Below are 25,104 nucleotides of genomic sequence, written 5' to 3' on the forward strand. Positions count from 1 at the left end.
TCTCTATTTCTCCTCCTCATCCTCTACCATCATATTTTGTTTAAACACTATTACACATAATTTCATTGTAACCTCTTGGAAACACAGTCTTTTCTGATCCTAAGGTCAAGGAAGAACATTCCTTTCTTACCATTGTCATTAAACAAAATAAAAACCAAAAACCAACAGTTTTTAAGAGACACGCATGCTTTGCCCTCACTTTAAAATCAACCACCATGGTCTGTTTCTTTTCTTGCTAGTGGAAACTTCTCCAACATGAAAGCCCTTGAGTTTCAAAAAATATCTCAGCTTTCCAGCTCTTTAATCCAGACTGCTGCCTGTCTTGCAGTCCAAGGAAGAGAAAGGCTGGTCCAGCAAGGAGGCAAAAAATGAAAAGCCTCTCCACTTGGTTTCTGAGTCAAATGGAAACTGGGCCGCCTGAATTGCATGATGGGAGAGAGACTGCAATAAAGTGCTCAGCCACTACTGCAAGGAGGAGGAACAGGCCTGCTTAGCTCCAAGAGGGCTATCAATTAATCACTCTCCCCAACCGTACAAAGCATTAATAGTTCATTATTAGTTTACATCCTGAGCTGCCTTGAATTTACTGGTGACGGGGAATGGACTTCATGCCGACAAGTCCTTGGAACGAGTAGCTGATTCGGCGAGGCCTAGGTACTCCAGATTCTCTGCAGTCGGGGTTGTGGTGAAGCCATTGGTGACTGCAGCAGGAGCAGCAGCAGAGGTGGCAAAGAATTCTGCCGGGTTGCTCTTGGGAGTCTCTTGGTTCCAGTAATAAAGGTTGTCAAAGGCTTGAGGCAATGGGCCAGCCACAGGGAGGTTGCATGGCGTCAGGTATTCTGGGTTCTCCACCACGTTGTTGAAGCTGCTGTTGAAGGCATTCTTTGGTTCTTTGATGAGCCCGTTCTTGCCCAAGAGGCCCTTTGGCTTTTCCAGTGTGGATCCTGGTGGTCGGAGGCTTTTGCTTGATAACAGACTGTTCTCTGGCTGGTTCACATACTCTGCAAGAAAAAAGGAAAAGTCAACCTGAATGGCAAAAGCGAGGCTTGGTAACCATCCTCCTCCTCCACCCCTCTGTTCCAAGCTTCTAACAACTTTTGAGCTTTCAGATATTCATGACTCGCTTCTTAAACAAATATCTGCAAAATTAAGAGGGCTAGAAACTTGCTTTGGAAACAAAACAAGCCCTCATCAAACACAATAAGACACCCAAACTAAGTGTTGTATCTTGTGGTGCCAGTTCATAGAATAAACAGGAAACATGTACCTGGAACCACAGCAGTGTGTGTGGGTGAATTGTAGCTCTTGGCTTCTGGACTCTCATTTTCATTCACTGAGGCGCCAGTGGGATCTTCGGTGTAGTGATGGAGAGTGCAAGGTTCTTGCGGCAGTGGCAGGTACTGCAGCACCTTGCTAGCTGCATAGTCCCCCTCAAGCAAGTCGGGGGTGACAGGTTCTGACTCTTCTGAAAGAGATGGGCCCAGATATGGACACTGAGCAGATCCCTCAGTGTCCTCTGCATCTATTTGAGTCTCTGCAACACTCTGAAGAAAAGAAAAAAAGATCAGAATGTGAACTAGCCTCAGAATTGTCGGTGAGGAAAGCATGAGGTCTGGAAACTTGATTGACTTCATTAGAAATCCAATCTGGGATTTCAGCACTGCATCCGGAAGCAGGTGGGGCAAGGAGGCAATGGTCCAGGAGGAATACTTGAGGGTTATTTTGTAGCCTATGAATATATTTAGTCGGTGTAAGGAGAGGTTTGAAATTCTGTGAAAGACATGTGTAACATTCTGTAATGCACACTTCACTGGCCTCCCCCAGCTCTCATTGTACAGGGAACCAGCAGGGAGAGAAAAGGAAATCAATAGGCCAGTTTACACAATCAACAAGCCATGGTTTGTCAGCAATTATGAACATGACTCCTACCCTCCTAAGCCTGTGTGCTCCCCATTCCCCATACTTCCTTAACTCCAGTGCAGAGCTCCAACGTGGACATTGTGTTTTGTTAAATCACAGCTCCATGACTCATATAAACCCAAGGCTATTGTTTAACTGGGGCTTACAAACTGCAATTAAACCAGGATGTGAAGCTGACATTCAACTCAGGTTTCACATCCTGGTTTAATTGTGTTTTGAAGCCCCAATTAAACATCCAAGTTCAGATGAGCTGCAGAGCATGTGAGTGAAGGAGATAAGAGTTGGGGGAAGTGCTTGGGTGGTTTAGAAGCCGTGTTCAGCCATTGTCTCAACAGAATCCATTGGTTTAAATTGATAGACTGACACACAGAGCTGTTTTCTAGTTTCTCCGGACTTTTTCTTCCTTGTGGTAGAAATGAGAGCTTCCCAGAGAAATGAATGGAGAAATCCAGGATTTTACCATGGGATGTGATTGGGCAGATTGTCTCTCCCTCCAACCAGAATTTTCACTTGAGGCACAAATGACCAGGCTCAAACTATCGTACTTCGGACACATTATGCAAAGACCTAGCTCCCTTGAGAAGTCCATAATGCTGGGAAAAGTTGAAGGAAAGAGAAGAAGAGGTTGACCAGCAGCAAGGTGGATGGACTCGATTACGACAGCAATGAATGCACCACTGAGAGACCTTAAAGGCCAAGCTGAAGACAGATCATCCTGGAGAGAATCTATCTATGTGGTCACTAAGAGTCTATCTATGTGGTCACTAAGAGAGCCAGCGTGGTGCAGTGGTTAGAGTGCTGGACTAGGACCGGGGAGACCTGAGTTCAAATCCCCATTCAGCCATGAAACTAGCTGGGTGACTCTGGGCCAGTCACTTCTCTCTCAGCCTAACCTACTTCACAGGGTTGTTGTGAAAGAGAAACTCAAGTATGTAGTATACCGCTCTGGGCTCCTTGGAGGAAGAGCGGGATATAAATGTAAATGATGATGATGATGATGATGATAATGAGTTGACACTGACTTGAGGTGCTTAATCAATCAAAGACCAGAGTCCTTAATCTCCATAGTTCATGTATTATTTCCTGTGAAAAATATTACTATTTTGAGTTTTAAAACATTTAGAAGTACTGTATAATGTAGCTACATGCAAATCAGCAGAGCACAAGACTTCTGAATGCAACTGAGTGCAGGGTTTGGACTAAGAGAAGGGCTGAAGGTTTAATAACTTGCAGCAACACTGGATAACACTTCAGAGTTGTTGTAAACCACGCTCAGTCTCACCTTGACCTTTCATCTGTGATATTGAAAGCAAACCACACTGCGGGGTTCTCAAAAGCCACCCTCTCCCAGCCCCAGCACTGCCAACCTGCAAAATGGAGACAAACAACTCCATCTGCAGGTGGAATTTGGCTTGACAAGACTTTAAAAAGTTTAACAACCCAAAAGTCCCCCCCCAACCCCCCCCCCCGCCCAATCAAGTAACTTTTGTGTTGGGAGAGGGGAAATACACTACTGCTCAGATATCACTACATTAATATTTACATCCCACTTTTCCTCCAAGGAGCCCAGAGCAGTGTACATGCTCATGTTTATCCTCACAACAACTCTGCAAGGTGGGTTAGAATACTAAAATCCTGAATTTCTCCACTGATTTCTAGAGAAGCTCTCGTTTCTACCCAGAGGAATTTAAAAATGGTTTTAAAGTCTCTGGGTTTTTTGTTGTTGTTTTTAAATCTCTCTGTGCTCCACACAGACACATTGCCTGCCTCCCTTGAAACTTCCTTGGTATTTTCCACTGGTCCGTATGCTTACTCTGGATGAGGGGATCCCAGATCTATAGTCAGCCGAAGCCTCGCCATTGAAGAAGCCCTGGTGAGGGACCAGGTACTCTTCGGCATCCACCAGATCTTGCATGTCTTCTTCCTCTAGCAAAGTACGGTAGAAAGTGCTGTCAATGGGGCTGGCTAGACCCATCATATCGTCATTCTGTCAGGAAGGACCAACAAAAAACATTTGTATGAGCATTGTAAACAAGGCAACAAGAAGTATTGGTGGCTTACAGAATTCCACTGCTCTTGGTAGAGGTGAGAGGCAGAAAAACATGTGCATAAAAGAACTCCACATCTAAACGTCACAACCACCCTGTAAGGCAGAGGAAGGCAATCTTTGGCACTCCAGCTGTTGTTAACTACCACTCCCATCGTCCAACAACAGTTTGGACAATAAATTGTCCATTGGACAATAACCAAAGGATAGCCACCCCTGCTGTAAGATATGTGATATGATTATCCCCATAATGGAGATGGATGGGCTGAGAGAAAGTGGCTAATCTAAGGCGACATAATATTTTCATAACAAAAAGGCAAGATTTGGTCCAGGGACTTCCAGGTCCACAGTTCACTCTTAGCAACTACGCTACATTAAACTTATTTGCATACACTTGATATCATCTGTTGTTTCTAAGGCAAGCAAAAAAAAAAGTCCAATTTTGGGAGAGGAAGCATAAACAATAAGATATAGAAGAAGCAGGGCAGAAGGTTACCTTTCTCCAATGGTAAATTTACATGTTGTGAAATTCTTATGCAGAAGGCATTAGAACAGCCCTGCTGGATCAGGCCCAAGGCCCATCTAGTCGAGCATCCTATTTCACACAGTGGCCCTCAGATGCCTCTGGGGAGCCCACAGGCAAGAGGTATGTGCGTGCCCTCTCTCCTGCTATTGCTCCCCTGCAACTGACAGTTCCACATAGTGTGACACCAGAGTGTAGAACAGCACACATACTACTTCTGCTGTGGGTTTTTTAAGCAGGTATGTGTACTGGGAAGATTCAAAAGCATACATGCAAAAAATCTTGTAAGATTATCAGGGATGTGCAGAACATTTCGACCACGAAACATTCTGACTCAAAATGGGCCATTTCAAGTGTTTCCAGCTCAAAACAGAACACCCTCTTTAAGAAGTGCCTGATTTGAGCTCGAAGGAGAACAATCCCGTTTCAAACAAAACATTTTGACATTTCAAGCACCATTTTGGAGGCCTATTTTCCCCTTGCTCATTGGATTTCTGGCACTGGCTTCTGATTGGTTTGCAATCTCCTTGCTTCTTGGTTGGCTTGTTATCATACAAATCAAGCGTTGCCATAGGCAACTGTGCCCCCATTGGCTGCGGGAGGGAGGAGAGACACAAAAGGAGGAAATTTCAAAATGTATTCAAAGGGACTGGGAGGCAGAGAGAGCCCTTATGCTTCTCCTGAAGAGGATAAATCAGGCAAGGAGGAAGATTCTGTGGTTTTCTTTTCTCAGTACTGAGTATATCATCCTGTGCTATTGCTGCTATAATTATCTGGTTTTGTTGGATCTCAGATTGACAAAGGCAGAACTTGGGTGCCTGCCTTGAGTTGTGGTTGGTTTAGTTGCGAGATAGTGTTGTGGCAAGAAATTGACAGTGGTGTGTGTGTGTGTGTGTGTGTGAGTGTGTGTGTGAGAGAGAGAGGGGGGGGGTTGTGCCTATGTGCATGATATTGCTTGGTGATATTTCTTGCTGGCTATGCTTGCTGCTAAGGGTGCTACTGTGGCTGCTGTTGCAAAGCTAGGAAAGTAAGGAGTCATAATTGTGTGTTAGAGAGCATCTTGTGTCAATGATGTTACTGCAGTGCAGGCACTGTGGCTGGCAGTGGATTCTGGATCAGCAATTCTGGTCAGTGATTGGCCATTGTTTGAAATGTGTGTTCTGTGCTGGGAGAGAAAGAGTCCCTTTTACTGTGTGCTTCTGCAGTATTTTTCAAGGCAGATTTGCAAAATGCATTGCAAATTGTGTGCACTCTTGAGAGTGCAGCTTATTCCAGCCATCGTGAACAATGGGGAAACTCGAACATTGTTTCCCCTGGGGAACTCCTAGGGACACCAAAGTGGGTTGTGTGGTAGGGCATGATGGGTACTGCCTATCAGCCAACCCACAAAAGAAATGGGCAAGCAGGCAATTTTAAATAAATTTGCCACCTTCCCCACAAACCCCATAGATCCTATGGGGGTTTTGGAGAAAGGTTAAAAATTTGTTTAAAATCATAGATCCCATGGGGGGTTGGGGGAAAGGTTAAAAATTTGTTTAAAATCACCCATATGTCTGAGAATGTGGGCCACTGTGTTAAACAGGATGCTGGACTAGAGAAGCCTTGGGCCTGATCCAGCAGGGTTGTTTTTATGTTCTTAATGTCCCCTATCTGAAATCTTGGAGAACTACTGCCAGCCAGTGTAGGCGACACTGGGCTAGTTGGACCAATGGTCTGACTTGGTATAAAGTGGTGTCATGTATTCATAATGAGTTTGCTTTCCCCACCACCACCACTTCTGGCTCACCTGGATAACCACAAAACGCTGTGGATCCCTGGCCATACGTGAGAACTCAGTGACCAGTTCCCGGAACTTGGGTCGGCATTCAGAGTCAATCATCCAACCTGTGCAGCAAATACAGTGAAAAGGTTCCCACCATTACATGTTGGATCAAATTAAGTCCTCATTAAGTGAAAGAGAATTAGATTTCCCATAGTGAGAGAGAGAGAACAGGCAACAAAAACAAACCACCTTCAGTGGGATCTTCTGGCCCAGTAAATAACTCAGAAGTTTCAACGTATTTATATAATTTTGAAAACATTTTAACCTATGTACCTATTTTCTAGGTTAGAATCTGTTTACTTTCCAGTGTATGCATGATTTCTTACTCATAATATACTACTATTTTCAGTATTTCAAAGCTTGATGTATGTACTCCATGTGAAACAAATTAAAATTCTGCACCAAGTAATCCAAATTCTGTGCCCAGAAAAGGTGAATGCTGCAACCTGTATAAATTACGCAAATTGTGGAAGGTTTGTAAAATATATTCTGCAATGTATGCCACTTTGCATATTTTATTTTAGCTTTGCTACTCATGGAAGGGGGCAAGGAGCAATGCAAAGCACTGAAGACCTGACCCCAAGACAGTCATTTGACTTCTGATATTTCAACCGGCGTTGCCCAGATACTTTCAAATAAAGCTTTGCAATCATAAAGGCTAGAAACTTGCTTCTTTTTTAAAAATAAATGAAAGTGGATTTTTTTCAGAAAGCTGAGCCAAATACTCTTTGCTTCTTCTGTTGTGGAATTGCAGCATACACACAGCCCCAAGTATATGCTAGCAAATTTGTCAGTCTTGGTACTAAAAGGGAAAAAGCAAACCTGCTAGCCAAAAGAGGTTACACATTTCTTGGCTCACAAACAACTCAAGTGAAGACGGGTCCAAGGATGCAGAATCTGATACAAGAACAGTCAAGGAAATCCAGATGATTGGGGTTGATCAGCCTGCTGGCAATCTCTTTCTTCTTCCTTTCACAGGGGCTACTGAGTGGCTGAAGCCAGCAAGAATACCGCAATCCAGTTACATCCAGCTAGACACCTCTGCTTTGCTGCACCCCTTCCCTATCCACTACCCAGATCCTTACATTTCACCATGATCATGTAGACGTCAATGGTGCAAATGGGGGGCTGGGGCAGCCTCTCTCCTTTCTCCAGCAGGTCAGGGATCTCTCGGGCTGGAATACCATCATATGGCTTGGCACCAAAAGTCATCAGTTCCCACACAGTGACACCTGGAGAGAGCAGCAAGGGGAACCCATCAAACATTGACCACTCATGCGGTTTTCACAATAAAAGTGAGTAGGAAGGATAAGAGTCGCCACTTACCATAGCTCCAGACGTCGCTTTGGTGGGTGAACCGTCTGCGCAAGATGGACTCCAGCGCCATCCACTTGATAGGCACCTGGGCAAGGTAACCAATGACACAATGATGACCATGTTTGGGTCAAACCCCTCCTCTGTGGACGGGTTCCAAGCAGCAACTGAGTGTAAGGGAGCTTTCAGGTACCCCAACAGAAACTGCTGCTGTGTGGCTGAGGCTTAGTTCTTTTGGAGGTGGTAAAGCTGCGTCTTGGCTGTCTCGCTTCAGACTGCATGTGGCAGCTCATAGAATGTCAAGCTCCTCCAGAGAAAAACATTTCCTGCCCAGCGAAAAATAGGATGCCAGGCAGAAGGCTAGGTCACAACCTGTCTCTTTCTGACACATTAGATCTCTACATGCAGGGATTTATTTGTCTGGAGCAGCACTCAGTTCACGAGAGCCACCCTCCGCCCCCCAAATGCAATTTGTATAGTTCAGAAAAAGGTTTATCTGCTGCTCTCTGTAGAACTAGGCCCAAGACAGAAAGAAGCTTCTCTTGCACAGTCTCCATCATTCTGGCCCTAGTTAACACAACAAAGCTGCACTATGGATGCTATATTTGTGGTGCTATCCCTGGTGCTATTCTTGGCCCAAGTGAACAAATTTTGGATTCATTTTTAGCCAATCAGGTTTTAGCATATTTATCATTTGCATGTTGTAAGCTGCTTTGCCTGGACAGAGAAGGGGGTGAGCATCCAGTTATTGACAAGGCTTTCTTACAAAACATTTATTCCAATTTCTTTACAAAAAGAAGGGTCCTGATTATATTTCAGGATAAGTGTTATTATTGTACAAGCATTTATTTAATGCTACAATGTGCTGTCAAAGGCTGTACAGAGCAAAATCAATGTGAAATAGCAGAAGGCTTTTGTTTTGGGAGGAGTTGTGCTAGTATCTCTCAAGTAAAGTTGGAGTGCTGATCAAATATAGTTTGGAGATACCTGCAGTTACAGCATGTTGGAGAAACCTTTTAGTGCAGCGGATTTGCTGAGAGAGGAATTAAAACTAGCCGAATGGTGGGGAAACAAACCCTCCTAGTGGCTATGTGCTTTAACTGCAGGCATCTCCAAACAATACTGATCAATACTTGACCAGTCAATTGATTAACATCCTAATCTTAATAAAATAACAGACTCACCTTTCCTCCATCAGCATGGTATTCTGTCTCATCAATGTCCAGTAGCCGGGCCAAGCCAAAATCGGTGATCTTCACATGGTTTGGACTCTTCACCAGGACATTCCGGGCAGCCAAGTCTCGGTGGACCAGACGGACATCCTCCAGGTAGCTCATGCCCTAAGTGGGAATACACATAAAAGGCTAGGAACTTGCTCTAAGAAAGAGAACGCGAACTCAGATTGGTGAGTTCTTTTCCAGGTACCCAGTTCTATGCTAAGTGCATTTTCATGAAATATACTATGCTTTGCCTTTAACAGTTATGAAGAAAGAAGAATACTGCCACTGTATTGTCGCTGCTCCTGTCACAGCACTGCAGTAGGAGGACAAGCTTCATCTATTGAAATTTTCCCTTTTAGGCATTTTATAAAATACATAGGAAGCTTATTCCATATCTGATCAATGATACCTGCCATCCTAATACAGTTTTCCCCAACCCAGTTCTATAAAACACAATTCTTCAACTGTTGACCTATGGGTCACGCAGCACTAATGACACTCTTTTATTCTTATTTTATGTGTTTGGGATTTCTTTTGAAAGCAGGAAACAGATGGGGAAGGGACAGAGAGAAAAGATAAAGCAGGAGAAAGAGGAGGGAAAAGAGAGGACAGTACACAGCAAAAAACTTAAAGCGGGTCCCACACCAAGAGAGTTGAATATTGCTACTATACATTATGCATGCCAGGTGAGCCACGGCTATAAAGCTCCATCCCTGCCTTGAAGCTCTACCTACCTTTGCTATCTGCACACACCAGTTAAGGAGGTCCTGGGATCCAATGCGGTCCTTGTTCTCCCGCACATAGTCCAGCAGGCAGCCATATGGCATGAGCTGGGTCACCAGCTGAACAGTGGAGGTGAGGCAAATTCCCAGCAGCCGTGAGACGTACGGGCTGCCCACACCTGCCATGACATATGCCTCCTGAAAGGGAGATGAGTAAGGAGGCTGTTAGAGGTCTTATTTGGGAATGGATCTGGTTGAACCAGGATAAAACTCACAGAGAGTGTAGGGTACAATGTGGGTCTGCTGCCCTCTGCTGGAGGGAAAACACCCAGGAGGAGTGCCTTCTTCACTCACATCCAAAATCTCCTTGTTGGCTTTGGGCGAGGTGTTTTCCCGCAAGACTTTGATGGCCACTGGGATCTTCACACTCTCACCATCAGGAATCCAGACCCCCTGTAGGAAGGGTGGAAGGGGAAGGAAGCAAGAAGAGCAAATTCAGTAGAGATTTCTTGCTCAATCATCTGCGGTTTGGGAAACATTGTATTAAACCCCCAAGCCAAAAGAACTAGAAGTTACACTCCGGCTCCTACCCAGTGGCTGTACTGTTCAACAGAAGTCACCATGAGACGTTTGCTCTGTGATGGGCAACATTCAACATGGCTAACAACATGGTTGGGCGGTGGGGAGCCTCACCAAGGGGACGCAAATCCCTGTGGTGAATATAACACACACACTGGTTCAAAAACTAGGCAAGCCTGTGCCGGGCCCCCATCACCAGCCCCTGCTGCTTCTTTGTGGGGGCCAGCGCTCACCATTCGGTGCCGTTCACTGCCTTGCCGTGCTGCCTGCTTCCTCCTGTCACCACCGCCATCCCCATTATGCTTCCTTCTGTTTGGGGGTCAAGAGGGGATGCCATGCGTCCTCTCTCGCAGTGCATCCTATTCCCTCAGTTGCAGCTCCAAGAGCCTGCTGGGAATTCCCGGCAGGCTCTTGGAGCCACGAGTAAGGCAATGGGACCCATTGTAGCCCCTCATAATGATGGTGGTGGAGGCAAGAGGAGGAGGGAGAAGGAGTCGGGTGGAGTAAAGGACACAGCGGCTTGTGTTCCCAGGGCATGTGGGAGCACTGGTGGCCACACCCCTAACTAGAGACTCCATGACAAATGGGTGAAGGGTGAGGAAAATTACTCCTCCCCATTTCATCCTGAGACAAATTAATTTCACCTCCCATTCAAGTCCCCCCTTTGTAGCCTGAGTCACAACACAGTAGGCACTGTGGGTGGCGAGTATGATTGTGTCATACATGGGAGGAGAACTGGTCTTCTGGCAGCAAGCATGAATGGTCCCCTTTGCTAAGCAGGGTCCACCCTGCATTTGAATGGGAGACTACGTGTGTAAACACTGTAAGCTATTCCCCTCAGGGGATGGGGCTGCTCTGGGCAGAGCGCCTGCCTGCTTGCATACAGAAGGTTCCAAGTTCCATCCCTGGCATCTCAAGATAGGGCTGAGAGAGAGACTCCTGCCTACAACCTTGGAGATGCCACTGGCAGTCTGTGTATACAATACGGAACTAGATGGACCAATGGTCTGACTTGGTAGAAGGCATGTTTGATCTGAGATCGTAAATAAACAACTACTACTCAGTAGAAGGCAGCTTCCTGTGTTCAGCAGGATGTCATGGTACCAGAGATACTCAGAACTGCAGATGGTGCCTCCAAGTGGCTCCACTGGTAGGCAAAATAATCATACTTTCCTAGCAACAGCATTCTGAATGCTGGGAAGATGCAGTAAACTTGGAATTGAGAGCACGTCCTTGAGTCCCGGATCCCAAGTGACAAATGGGAAGGAGCTGCATACATGTCTCTTTAGCTGCTTTTTTGGAAACGTTTGGCTCTTCTTTGGTTGGCCATTTAAATGGCTCCTATCCAAAGCCTGTCCATCATTTAACCACATAGCTAAAGTTTTATTTATGGTAATTTTAATCTGTTTATATGATTTTTAGGTTTTGGTTTGATTTGACTGTAAACCAGCCTGAGGTTTTATATAGGGCAGCATATAAATGTGACAAATAAAAACAACAAACAAACAAACAGCTAGTCATTTTCCATCCTCCTCACCTTGTACACCGTTCCAAAAGCGCCTGACCCCAAAACCTTGACTTTTTTCAGCTCTGTCTCCTTGAGAATACGCATCTGAGCTTGGTTAGGCAGGGCTCCACTGGGTGTCAAGGGCTCCACCAACTACAAGAGTCATGGAAAGTTAGAAGAAGGTACCAAGAGCAAGCGAGAAAGAGGCATTTTTCATCAGCTAGTATTACATTCAAAGACAGTGATCGTCACTATTTTTCTAGCAGGGTCACTTTGGCAACAATCCTTCAATGTGAGAGCCACATTAACTACTAAATTGACATGTTGCTGGGGTGCCTTTAAGAGAAACGAAGCCATTTTTAGCCCCAGCACCATCCTGGAAGTGTTGCCCTTCCCAGTGCTCTCCCAGCACAGCTCCATGGGGAAAGTGCTGGAAAGGACTACACTTCCCAGCGCTCCATGCACACCTTCCAAGATGGTGCCAGGGCTCCAGAGGGCTCCAGTTCCCTTTAAAGGAACCCCATTGGCACTAGGAAAAGTGTAGCACTGCACAGTGGGAAGGGTTACTTCCACACAGAGCCAAGAGAGCCATGCAGAATATTCGGCTTAGTCACAGAGCTGCACTTGGGAGTTGATGGGGGGGTCATCACTGGCTTGCAGGCCTTGCAGTAAAGATCACTGTGCAAGGACATCATAGAAGAATATAGATGACATTCTCATGAACAAAAACAAAGAGTGTTGGATACTTCTGCTGAGGTCATTCAGGACTATTTAAACTTTCTTTAGGTGTATACAATCTTGGTTGTTGGATCAGACCAAGGTCCACCTAGTGCAGCAGTTCATTTCCCACAGCTGTCACCCAGATGCTCCTGAGAAACTCACAGCGCACGAAGGTGAAGGTCTTCCTCTCGTTTTTCCCCTAGTATCTACTATTAGAGCTACATTGCCTTTGAATATGGAGGCTCCATTTAGCTATCATAGCGAAATGGAATGTACAGCAATATATTCCTCACAAGGGAAACAGCCAGGTTCATAAATGTTGCTAAACTTCAAAACTTTGTGCCAGCCCTTGCTTTGGTTTTATTTCAGCCTTTCTCCCATAACGGCAGTAAGAAGGTGGCTCTGGCCACCAACCATACCTCAGTCTCCTGCAGGAGGCGCCGCAATGTATGTTTCCTCTCTTGCTGCTTCCGCCGGTTGATGCAAATGATGATGAGGAACAAGAGGACCAGGGCAAGTGCAGCGCCCACCACACCAGCAATGATAGATGTTGCCTGGCTGGAAGAAGAGAGTGGGGGAGAGAGATGGGGGGAAACATCTCGCCTGTGGCCCACCTCATCTGCTTTGGGTGAGGGGGTAAGTATCAGGAGAATGTTTCCCACTTGAAAGGGCTGGAACCAAATCAGCAGACAGAGAAGGTGAATCAGGAGCTTTCCCATGCCAATCATGTGTGATGTTGAGGTAACCCCAGTCATCTGCGCCCCCTCCTCAGCCATGACACATTTTCCCAGGTACGGCAAAGATGTCAGTTCATTCACTGTGCGACTTCCCTGCTTGAATCTGCAATGCTCAGGGAGGTATGAACGCTGCCCTATTACAAGGACCAACTGGCATCCTCCCTCCAGAAATCCCAGCTACTTTGCTGGATGCACCCTCTTATCTTTTTAGAGCTGACATAAGGCAGTCGTTGAAAGCAAGGGCTATGAACTAGAACACTCTGGGTCATATTGCAACCTAGGCATGAATTGATTGTGTGGCGTCTGGCAAGCCTCTGTGTCAGGCATCCCCAAACTGCGGCCCTCCAGATGTTGCTGAACTACAACTTCCAGCATACCCAGCCACAAAAAAACTGTGTCTAGGGATGCTGGGAGTTGTAGTTCATCAACATCTGGAGGGCCGCAGTTTGGTGATGCCTGCTCTATGTATCAATACTGTTCTGGTTTATTGTAAGGATTACTGAGATAATATAGGCAAAGGACTATGAGTACTTGCAGTAGCATTAATATTGCTACTGCATATTATTATTTATTTCTGTGGATCTCGTTCAGATCTTTCCCAGAATTTCCAAGAATCTTTCCTGTTGGGCTATTTATTATTTCTATAGCACACCAAGTGATTCTATAGTCCTTAGAGATTCTTTCTGCAGCCATGTTTCAAGACCAGAAACATATTTTATTTTTGAAGAAATGGAAAGTGGGAATTTTTCAGGATATTGAATATCCTGAAATCACTAAAAGCATGATTTCTGTTCACACATTGAACATTGGAAAGCTAGCTTACAGACTCTCCCCACCCCCCATTATATGCTCTATGTATGCTGCTTCAGGTTCTGAAGGAGAAAGGCAGAATGTAATAAATAGATACAAATAAGCCAGAGTCAAATACCTGGGTTTCTGATCTACAGGGCAGCCAAGTTTGTCCCGCAGTGTGCACCTACAAAAAGAAAACACCAGGTGCGTCATACAGTCATTGTATTTACAGCTTGTCCAAATGTCCCATTAAATTTCAAATAAAATCCATTGTCATAAGGACTATCTGTATGCCAATTTATTGCATCATGTAGAAGAAAATTCCACACACTAGCTATTCAGAGTCAACTTTTCAATATTTAATTCTGCTTCTTCCTCTTTCTGTTGGGCCAGTATTTATGCTTGTTATACTTTTAATGAGAGATCTCTAAAGTTTGTGTTCACTGGCTTAGTTTGCATTAATATACAGTAGTTTGTATTAATTTTATAAATTATAAATGCAAAATAAAATAAAATAATAATTAATAATTAATAATAATAATAATAATAATAATAATAAATAATGTGGCACCATAGGGGCCACAGAAATCACCATCAGCCAATTACAATAAACAGCCTATATTCTGCGACGATATCTATAACAACAGCAACAACACTGATAATAAAATTCTGGCATCCCAGGTCCTTGGGAAGGACTCGATGTCTGGATAAAACAAACCTGTCAATAACACCTGTCTGACTGTGTAAATAAAAAAAATAAAAAAATAAAATAAAAAAATAATAATAATCAACTGGGTCTGTGCAAAGGGCCATACCCTTGCGCCTTCCCTGGCTGTACATATTTGTTACTGAAGCCTGGTCTACCTTTGAAATAGAATGATGTGGTAGAACACACTGTACCACGTTAGACTGCTTGGAGCGGGGGATACCATTTTTTCTTGTTTGCTTCTGTGAAAAGCATGGATGGGCTGTGCTAGAACCTGTCTCCCAAATTGTGAGGGTTATTTTGCTTTCTGAGTGGCTTTTAAAAAATAAAAATGTGAGGAAGCATCTATATATTAAAACACTTAGGTGACCCGTGGCTAATCTCAGGTGGTACGTGGCACATCTCACGAGGGTTCCGGTGAGAAAGAGAAGGAAGGGAGAAGGACACAACAGAGAGAAAAGGGCGAGCGGGTGGGGGGGAAGAAAGGAGGAAAAGGCGAGCGGGCGGGGGGAGTAGTAAAGGGTGAGCAGCGAGCAGGCGGTGGGGAGGAAAGGGAGAGTGGGCGAGGGGAGGCCAAGTGGGAGGGGAAGGCCAAGTGAGGGGGGCCCTCTGTCACCCCAACCAAGTCTCTGGGGTGGAGAAGGCTGAGTGAGGGGGTGGGAAGGCCGAGTGCACTAGCACTCGTGCACAGATGCTCTGTGTGGGTTCAGCTGATCTAAAATAAAAAAAAGATAAACACCCCCACAATCTGAAGTGGTACTATCCACTCTACCACTTCAGTGTTCTACCACATCACAGGTAAACCAACCCTGAGAAGAACTGCTCCCATCAAAAGGTGCACAAAGTGGGTTATAAATGAAACTTTAGATGTCTGCAAGGGGGAAAGGGAGATCATTCTAGGATACTGCCCTTAAACTAAGGGCAGAATCTTCACTTTTTACCTTCACACAACACCTGTTAACAGCCTTGGCAGTTCTTCTTCCCCACTTCTCATAGTCCACTCATTAAAAGTTACTGATAAAATTACTCTTTAAATTAGAAGGTGATCCCTTCCCAACAGCTAACTCACGAGTGGGTGCAGTTAGTTGAGCAGAACTGACAGATCCCCTCCTCGTCGGGATACTTCCAGATGGGTACAAAAGTGTCGACCTTCACACCGCTGGGGCACCGCTCTACACAAAAGGGGCCATCTTTAAAATGGGCACAAGCTAGGCACTGGTCTGCATCCTAGGAAGGAAGGAAGATTTCCTTTTACAGGGGAGGTAACCCAACCATTTGAGCAGTCGTATATGGTTTTGAGTTTAATATCAGCCTACCATTTTGCAAAACAAGTGAACCTTTTGCCAGCATGAACTCAGACTGACACAGTGTACAACAGTTAGAAGCATCTGCTTGATAGGAATCTAGGAACCTGGAATTGTTGGGTCTGAGGCTGTTGTAAGGATGACCCAAGTGAACAGGTGGCATTACACATTTTATTACTTATGGATCGAAAGACGTGCTACACATTTTATTACCTATGAAGCAAGTTATTGTGTAACTTGGATTCTGTAATATCATGAGCACTTTGATGATGTAGTGGACCATGTATATAACATTCTCCCATTAAAACAAACGAGGCTTCAAAGTGCTTAATATTTATTGGATCACGCTCTAGAGATCTGTACAAAAATAACTAATAGTTACTTCATTGCCTAAGACAGGGCTGCACAACTTCAGTCCTCCAGCTGTTAGACTACAACTCCCATCATCCCTGATTCTTGGCCATTGTGGCTGGGAATGATGATACGCCAACAACCGCTGGAGAAATGAAGTTGTGCAGCCCTGGTCTAAGGAGAAGTCTTCTGAATAAAGCTCACTCCATAACACCTGAAGACTTTGCTTACACATCAGTCTGTGTTTGTGCTCTCTGACTTATACAAGGTATATAGATGTGGACACAAACGTTATCGTATAAGCAAAATCCATTTCCTTATATCCTGCATGTTCATAAGGCTGCCTAGAAACACGATGCAAGATCTGTCATCCTGAGACGTTGAGAAACGTTTAAAAAACAAAACAGCCACATTCCAAATCCTTGCCGCTGCAGAGAAAAACACTATCTAGTACAGGGCTGTACACCTTTGTTCCCTCTTGAAGACAATGGACTCCCTTCATCCCTGACTATTGGCCACTGTGGCTGGGGATGATGGGAATTGTAGTCCAAAACCTGCTGGAGGGCCAAAGTTGTGAGGCCCTGAGCGAGTATCTAGTATAGGTGCCAATATACTGAGAATCTCAACCTTTATTTTTTTGTAAAGGTAAACAAGCTTCCAGTCCTCATGGCTCTGCAGGAAAGCTGAATAGTAATAGTGAGGCGCCACAAACCATTACAGCAGGCATTTCAACCCCTTTTTAGAAGTACAGTACCACCTCTGTGGGTACCACTGCCACCAGAGATGGCTGCTCATGCAGAAGTGGACGGCCTGCTGCACAGTTGTCTCTGAAGTGAGGGAGAAGCTTTTCCAGCTGCTGCCGCTGCCTTCTGATTTCTCCATTCTCCATCCTCTTTCCCTGACCTCTGCCTCTTTTGAAGGAATGGGTCACTGGCACAGCTACATCTGGGAAAAGGCACATTTCCCACATTTCCAATGGGGTCAGCTCAGGGAGAGCAGTGCTGTGTGGCCACCATTGCAGTGGAGCCAAATAAGTTGCACCCGCCATGCTGTGAAGGACCACCAGCAGCATCCATCCCACTGGCTGAAATGCACTACTTCCTATTGCTAAATCCATTCTTTACTAGGACTGCCACTCAACGAAATACATCTTAGTCCATTAATTGTACGCATTCTAATTGCTTAAATCGGCATATAAAAACTATTGTTCTGAAGAAAAAAACATTCTTTGTAGATTATGCCTGCTATGACATCATAAGAATAAGAACAGCCCTGCTGGATCAGGCCCAAGGCCCATCTAGGCCAGCATCCTGTTTCGCACAGTGGCCCACCAGATGCCGCTGGAAGCCACAGACAAGAGTTGAGGGCATGCCCTCTCTCCTGCCATTACTCCCCTGCAACTGGTACTCAGAGGCATCCTGCCTTTGAGGCTGGAGGTGGCCCACAGCCCTCCGACTAGTAGCCATTGATAGACCTCTCCTCCAAACCCCTCTTAAGTCATCCCTCTTAAGTCATCCAAACCCCTCTTAAAGCCATCCAGGTTGTTGGTTGTCACCACATCCTGTGGTAGAGTTCCACAAGGGGATCACACGTGTGAAAAAGTACTTCCGTTTGTTGGTCCTAGACCTCCTGGCAATCAATTTCATGGAGTGACCCCTGGTTCTAGTGTTGTGTGAGAGGGAAAAGAATTTATCTCTCTCCACTTTCTCCACACCATGCATGATTTTATTGACCTCTATCATGTCTCCCCGCAGTCGTCTTTTTTCTAAACTAAAAAGCCCCAGGTGTTGTAGTCTTGCCTCATAAGAAAGGTGCTCTAGGCCCCTGATCATCTTGGTTGCCCTCTTCTGTACCTTCTCCAGTTCAACAATGTCCTTTTTAAGATGTGGTGACCAGAACTGTACGCATTACTCCAAGTGTGGTCGCACCATAGTTTTGTATAAGGGCATTATAATGTTAGCCGTTTTATTTTCAATCCCCTTTCTAATGATCCCTAGCATTGAATTTGCCTTTTTCACAGCTGCCGCACATTGAGTTGACACTTTCAATGAGCTGTCCACCACAACCCCAAGATCCCTCTCCTGGTCCATCACCGACAGCTCAGATCCCATCAGCATATACTTGAAGTTGGGGTTTTTCGTCCCAATGTGCATCACTTTACACTTGCTAACATTGAACCGCAATTGCCATTTTGTCGCCCACTCCCCCAGTTTGGAGAGATCCTTTTGGAGCTGCTCATAATCCGTTTTGGATTTCACTACCCGGAAGAGTTTGGTATCATCTGCAAATTTGGCCACATCGCTGCTTACCCCTGCTTCTAGATCATTTGTGAATAAATTAAAAAGCACTGGTCCCAGTACAGATCCCTGGGGGACCCCACTTCTTACTTCCCTCTATTGTGAAAACTCTCCATTTATACCTACCCTCTGTTTCCTGTCTTTCAACCAGTTATCAATCCACACATGTACTTGTCCCCTTATCCCATGACCGCTAAGTTTCCTCAGGAGTCTTTGATGAGGAACTTTGTCAAAAGCTTTTTGGAAGTCCAGGTAGACTATGTCAACTGCAGCACTTTGATCCACACACTCGTTGACACTCTCAAAGAAGTCCAAAAGGTTGGTGAGGCAAGATTTAACTTTGCGGAAGCCATGCTGTAGCCATGCAGGTTGTAGTCATTTTACCAATCTGCGTTTTAGGCACTGGGTTTTTCCAGTGAATTGTCAGCAGTAAATGGTTGGGTATTAAGAGAGAATTGTTGTGTTTTGCTCTTCTCATACCCAAATATCTTCTAGTACAGAAGAATTTAGGGCTGGAGTGGAAGAAAGGCAGTGGATCCATTCATCTTTCTGAAGATAAACAATGGCTAATAAGGATCTAGAAAGTTTATGGATCTAGGAAGGGCCCCAGAAGGTTTCACTCTGGCTGTTCCAGAATTCCTGGCCTTACCGATCCATAGCAGGACTGTGTTCCATTTTGTGGCAAGCACTCTGGATGGCACGGGAGGCATCGTGTTCCATTGACATGTTCCCGGATCTCTCTGCAGGGGAATGTATTGCAAGTTCCATCAATCCAAAGAATTACAATGGTTTAAACAAACAAAAAGAAGAAGCTAGAGGCGATGTCCCTGTTATTTCCATGTCTCTTTATGAAACCACAGAATTTGACATGCAGCACAGAAGCCAAAAATCCCAAGGACATTAACTTTAATTTTTATGAGAAGCATCTGGTTAGTTTCTAGATCTTATAATGGCTGAATAACCTCTTTTTGACATGGTGTCCCCAGAACAATTCTCTCACTCAGCCACTAGTTTTGCCTAATCAGGATTCCAGCCAGCAGCCCCTACTCCACTTGCCCTATCCTCACATACCCATCGAGAATGCTGCAGCTCTCGACACATTCCATCCCACGCAGAAACCCACTGCAGGACACACACTGAGTGGCTCCAGGTCCCCAGCAGTGCCCCTGGGAGCAGAGAGGGAAGCACACCTGGCCTTGGCGCTCTGTGGGGAGAAAAAACAAGCTATAACTTGTGACCAGTGTTCCCTCTAAGGTGTGTGCCTGCTCTCACAAGTTTCTTGGTGTCCGCTCAGTAGGGATGTGAATGGAACCAGAGGGGGCTGGTTCAAAAGGTGGAGGCGGGGGGTAGCCCAGTTCAGAGCTCAATGTGCGCACACGCACAAACTACTTCCACTTACTTCTGGTCTGAGGAGAGGACGGGGCAGCAGGGAGGTATGCTGCTGCCCACCAGACCGGAGCGGGGGAAACGCAGTGGGGAGTGAACTTTCCCCCACCCTGAACGTTATCTCACCCTCCTGTGTTTGAACCATAAAAGGGCCTCCAAACAGGTCCATGCACACCCCTACTGCTCAGTTAATTTTAGATCCCACTCAGGTTGAATCAGGAAGGCTTCATGATCCTGCCGCCCAGAACAAAACTCATTCCACACATAGATGAAAAAAATTAGAGAGAACACTGCTTGTGACCCACTGTCTTGCCATCAGTCAAGGCAGGGGATTAGCGATCGGTCATTTCCTTAAAGAGTGGGAGCCAATGTTAGGGGAGGCGTTTCACTCTTAAGACTGGGAGCCTATAAAAATTCAGCATCAGCATGGAGCAGGAGGCCGCAGACCAAACTCAGCATGATGGCGGTGCCCACTTTGTTGTTTACATATCAAATAGCTCGGCGACTTCCCAAACTAGTGCCGCAGTGAGCAGCCCTTAAGTGGGGGGGGGGCGTATCTAAGGATAATAGTACTTAGGGCAAGCACTGAAATTGTTCCCCTGTCCAAACAGGGAAGATGGGACTTGTAGTCAACAATATCTGGAAATCCCTGTTAAAATGAACACTGTACCATCTAGACATGGTTGTTGATCAAAACCTGAAAACATGAGCCATCTCTGTTAAAGACTTAGAACAATAGCCAGGAGTTGTGTGAGGATTCCAAGTGTCATTTTCTGTCTCATCTCATGCTTTTTGAAAAAATATAACTTTGTCCTAGAGGATCACCCGCCCAAATAGCCACTAGAAAAATAGGGGAAGAAGAAGGTGGCGGGGTGGGGGGGAGCCTATAAAATGGGGTGGTGGTGGTAGGCACTGGCATGGTGCCCCCCCCCAGTGGCCCAAGGGCATGTGCCCTGGCTGCCCTCCCAGTCACGTCCATGGCTCATACATTTGTGCAGGAGAGTGCAAGAGGTCTTGTACCTCATTGGGTTGTGCTCGAAGCATTTTGGCACCTCTATTTTGAGGCGTTGAGGTGCTTCAAGCTGCCCCATGTCTGCCCCATTGTTCTTATGGTCTTGTGGTAGCAAGCATGACTTGTCCCCATAGCTAAGCAGGGTCTGCCCTGGTTGCATATGAATGGGAGACTTGATGTGTAAGCACTGTAAGATGCTCAGGGGATGAAGCCACTCTGGGAAGAGCAGAAGGTTCCAAGTTCCCTCCCTGGCTTCTCCAAGATAGGGCTGAGAGAGATTCCTGCCTGCAACCTTGGAGAAGCTAGTGGTGTGCCCGAACCGGTCCGGCGGCCATTCCAAAGAATGGCCGAACTGCCGGACCGGTCCGGCCCTGCCTGGTTCGGGTCCGGGTGGGGGGGTATGCCTTTAAGGGCGGGGAGGGCTTGCTTAGCCCTCCCGCCTCCTTGCCCCCGCCAGCACCCGTATTTTCTAGTATAGGGGCGCTGGAAGCCAGCCACCCCCCCCCCCGCCGCCGCTGCGGCGGCGAAAGAGCCCCCAATGCCAGCCCTCCCTCCCTCCCAGCTAGCTGCCCGCCCGCTCACCGCTCTCCGGATAGGAAACGAGAGGAGCTCCAGCACAGAGCGCCTCTCGTTTGGAAGGCCTCCGGCAGAATGGTGTTTTGCGCGCGCGCGCATGCGCGCACCGCAAAGCACGCCATTCGCCGGAGGCCCGGTCTACCCGCCGGGAAAGGGCCGGGTAGACCGGGCCTCCGATCGCTGGGTAGACCGGGCCTCTGGCGATCGGAGGCCCGGTCTACCCGGCCCTTTCCCGGCGGGTAGACCGGGCCTCCGGCGAACGGCGTGCTTTGCGGTGCGCGCATGCGCGCGCGCAAAACACCATTCTGCCGGAGGCCTTCCAAATGAGAGGAGCTCTGTGCCGGAGCTCCTCTCGTTTCCTATCCGGAGAGCGGTGAGCGAGCAGGCGGGCGGGCGGGCGGGCAGCTAGCTGGGAGGGAGGGAGGGCTGGCATTGGGGGCTCTTTCGCCGCCGCCACGGCAGGGGGGGCGGCTGGTTTCCAGCGCCCCTATACTAGAAAATACGGGCGCTGGCGGGGGCAAGGAGGCGGGAGGGCTAAGCAAGCCCTCCCCGCCCTAAAAACAAGGCCCCCCTTCGGTGCCGGTCCAGACTTCTCCGGACCGTGCACATCACTAGGAGAAGCCACTGCCAGTCTGTGAAGACAATACTGAGCTAGATAGACCAATGGTCTGACTCAGTATATGGGAGTTTACTATGTTCCTATGCAACACTGTGCAGACCACTCAAGATGGTGTCCGCACGTGCTCAGATGCCATTCCATTCCAGACGCTGCCCAAAGGCTGCTGGGAACAGGGAACTGATGCAGCCGGAGCAGCATGGCTTTTTCAAACAGATAGCCCAGCTGCTTAATACAAATAGCGCCGTGCTGGGGTGGCAGAGGGGCAATGGAAGGGCAGGCAAGACCTGCCTTCCTCCTCTTCAAGTGACTTCTCTCCACCCGCCTGCAGATGTGCACAAAAACAAAACGCTTCATGTCCATCCCTAGTACCTTGTTCAAAAGCCCCCAATTCCCATTTGCGTACAAGGATTCTTGTGTGGTGACACTGTTCTCATCCCACTCACCCTGAAAAATATCAAAGTTAAAAGGAGGCTCCCATGTCTAAAAAGACTGAAACCCCGTCCTTTTTATCTAGGCTCTTGGACGAGTGGCTCCCAGCTCTCCTTACAGGTCACGTGTCTGTTTTATTTTCAGGTAGTTTTTATCAAAATTTTATGATTGTTTCTATCTTGTGCTTAACCTCCCTGAGGTCTTAGAACAAAGGGCGGTATAAAAATATAAATAATAAATGGATCTAGATGATTCAGCACCACCACTTACCACACTGCTCAGCTGGCTTGTTGCCATTCTGGAACTGCGTCTGCCGAGGGTTCCTGAAGAGGTCTTTCCAAGGAACATTTTGGATGAAGCAAAGGTTAGGGTTGTGGTGGATAAGGACCATTCCACTGCTGATCTCTCGCAATGAACGCAAGCCCAGTGAGAAGATGGAGAGGTTTTGCAGCGTCAGTGAATAGGCTCCACTGCCGAAAAACAGACTCCTCAGTCAGGAAAGGTAAGAAAATAATGCCAAAAACAACCATCGTGTCCATCTATCTATGCCTTACTGACTAATGTAGACCTTTTGCGGGGGGATATCCAATAGACTCCCTCATCCTCTTCCTGTCACATCCTGTCATGTAATGAGGGCCGATGACAGGCCTCAAAGCTGCACACTGCACTGTAGCAATGGTAGCAGTCATGGTTTGGATGAAGGACTACAGGGCATGAAGAAAAGAGAGAGCATCTTCCTTTCTCCTTGTCTTGCAAGGGGGTAGTTATAATTGGTGTGGGGGAGGGGGAAATGTCCTTGGGTCCCTGAGGGAGAGGAGGTCCATCAGCTGAGTGACAGTTTGTTCACTCTCCCCTTCCTGCCTCTCTGAAGAATAAGGCGGGTATTGGGTGGAGACAAGGGTCCACCTTCATTTTTTTATCCCAGGGCCCACTCCAACCGTACTATGCCACTGCTGCCTTTCAGCCCCTCACTCAAGTTTCCACAACAATGTTAGTAAGGGTTGGAGCAGAGCTGGTTTGGCCAAACCCAGCTTGCTAATGGTCTTTGGTGGAAGGTGAAAGGCAGACTCTGGCCCCAAGTCAAGGCCAAAACAACTGAGTGCTTCTACATCACAAGCAGTGTTCCCTCTAACAGGGATTCCCAGATGTTGTTGAATACAACTCCCAGCATCCCCAGCTGCAATGGCCTTTAGCTGGGGATGATGGGAGTTGTAGTAAACACCATTTGGGAATCCCTGTTAGAGGAAACACTGATCACAAGACTTGCTCCCTAAAGAGGGCTTCCCATCAGAAAAAACCCAGCCCTGAGACTCCTTAGCAGTGTTCCTTGTAACAGGGATTCCCAGATGTAGCTGACCACAACTCTCATAATCCCCAGCTGCAACAACCTCTGATTGAGGTTGTTGAATGGGAGTTGTAGTCAACAAGAGGCAACACAGTTAGGCTCCCAAGTCTATCTAAACATTCCTGAAATTCAGTTTGACCAAATGATGGAATTGGCAAACTGCCTTGCACATGCTCCAGAGAATGTTTGAAATTTGGTGACTTCATATGCTTATTATCTCCATATTGCAGAGAATTGGGGGGCGGGGGGCTGGTAAGGCTGAAATATAGTAGCTTGCCTAAGGCCACCTAGCAAGTTAATGGCAGAAGCAAGATATAAACTTTCCAAGTCATAGCCATTATGCTATATCAGGGATGCCACCTTTGCCAAAATCCAGGGATAGAGCTTACGCGTAGAGTGCTCGTCCTCGGATCACCTGAAGATTTTGGAAGGGACTCAAGTCCAGGAAGGTTTCTGGCCAAGATTCAATGTATAAGAAACCTGTTAATACACAAAAGTTAAGGCCATTCAATAGAGAAACATTGAACCTAACTGATGATGAACTATGTTACCCCATAGCAATGTGGTAACATCTTTGTGGGGTTGAGGGTTGCCCAGAAATAATTTCTTAGGTACCTGTTAGATCCTTCAGATTCTCAAAAGCTTTAAGCTGCTCAGGAGTCATGGGTGGCGTATTGGTGGTAGGATCCCTGGATGGTAAAGAAAAGAACAGAACTGGAGAACATTCATGACAACTGCTTTACTTTCATTTTATTCAGTTGATGTAACAAAATATTTTTACGCACCATATGCTAGGGGAGTCACAATAAATATTTCTTACTGGGAAATCTCACCTACTTTGACAATGGAAACCACTCAGCAGATTTAGAACAGGTACTGTATATCTCTTTGGGTTCAAACTATGTTTTTTCTTTAAGCCTTTCTCTGTGTAACTCTGACTTCCTTGCTACTGATTTAAACTATCCTCCACTCACATTTGTGCAATGTTTGACGAGCATCTTATTCTTCTTCTGTGATGAACTGTGTCCTACTCATATGTAAACCTCTGTGTAGGAGCTACAAGGCTGGCTGCCATTTTGCCCAGGAATTAGTAGTTGGCACAAAACATCTGTAACAGCCAACTGATTATTCTCTCTCTCAGTTCAGTGTCTTTTAATTTTTCGCCTCTCTCGCTCT

The 25,104-nt window shown here is 46.3% G+C and overlaps 1 protein-coding gene and 1 long non-coding RNA gene across 5 annotated transcripts in view; one reads left to right on the forward strand and one right to left on the reverse strand.

Annotated features, from left to right (window-relative positions):
- Positions 1-25,104, reverse strand: part of ERBB2 (erb-b2 receptor tyrosine kinase 2) — a 75,154-nt gene continuing 50,050 nt past the window's right edge. For all 4 annotated transcript variants that reach the window (XM_053263591.1, XM_053263593.1, XM_053263592.1 and 1 more), the window contains exons 10-27: positions 24,544-24,617; positions 24,318-24,408; positions 22,854-23,053; positions 19,633-19,765; positions 19,211-19,301; positions 15,679-15,836; positions 14,040-14,087; positions 12,794-12,932; positions 11,685-11,807; positions 9,923-10,021; positions 9,581-9,766; positions 8,811-8,966; positions 7,639-7,714; positions 7,398-7,544; positions 6,277-6,374; positions 3,734-3,907; positions 1,268-1,544; positions 1-1,001 (exon numbers count right to left, since the gene is read on the reverse strand). In XM_053263591.1, coding sequence (XP_053119566.1) covers positions 607-1,001; positions 1,268-1,544; positions 3,734-3,907; positions 6,277-6,374; positions 7,398-7,544; positions 7,639-7,714; positions 8,811-8,966; positions 9,581-9,766; positions 9,923-10,021; positions 11,685-11,807; positions 12,794-12,932; positions 14,040-14,087; positions 15,679-15,836; positions 19,211-19,301; positions 19,633-19,765; positions 22,854-23,053; positions 24,318-24,408; positions 24,544-24,617 — 2,665 coding nt within the window. In that variant the 3' untranslated portion in view covers positions 1-606. The remainder of the gene's footprint in view (positions 1,002-1,267; positions 1,545-3,733; positions 3,908-6,276; positions 6,375-7,397; positions 7,545-7,638; positions 7,715-8,810; positions 8,967-9,580; positions 9,767-9,922; positions 10,022-11,684; positions 11,808-12,793; positions 12,933-14,039; positions 14,088-15,678; positions 15,837-19,210; positions 19,302-19,632; positions 19,766-22,853; positions 23,054-24,317; positions 24,409-24,543; positions 24,618-25,104) is intronic.
- LOC128330530 (uncharacterized) lies at positions 7,297-9,221 on the forward strand. The gene is made up of 3 exons (XR_008310135.1): positions 7,297-7,607; positions 8,825-8,954; positions 9,107-9,221. It is a non-coding gene; the product is annotated as an uncharacterized LOC128330530 (long non-coding RNA).

This window comes from Hemicordylus capensis, chromosome 6, assembly GCF_027244095.1.
Source record: "Hemicordylus capensis ecotype Gifberg chromosome 6, rHemCap1.1.pri, whole genome shotgun sequence".
Classification (NCBI taxonomy): domain Eukaryota; kingdom Metazoa; phylum Chordata; class Lepidosauria; order Squamata; family Cordylidae; genus Hemicordylus; species Hemicordylus capensis.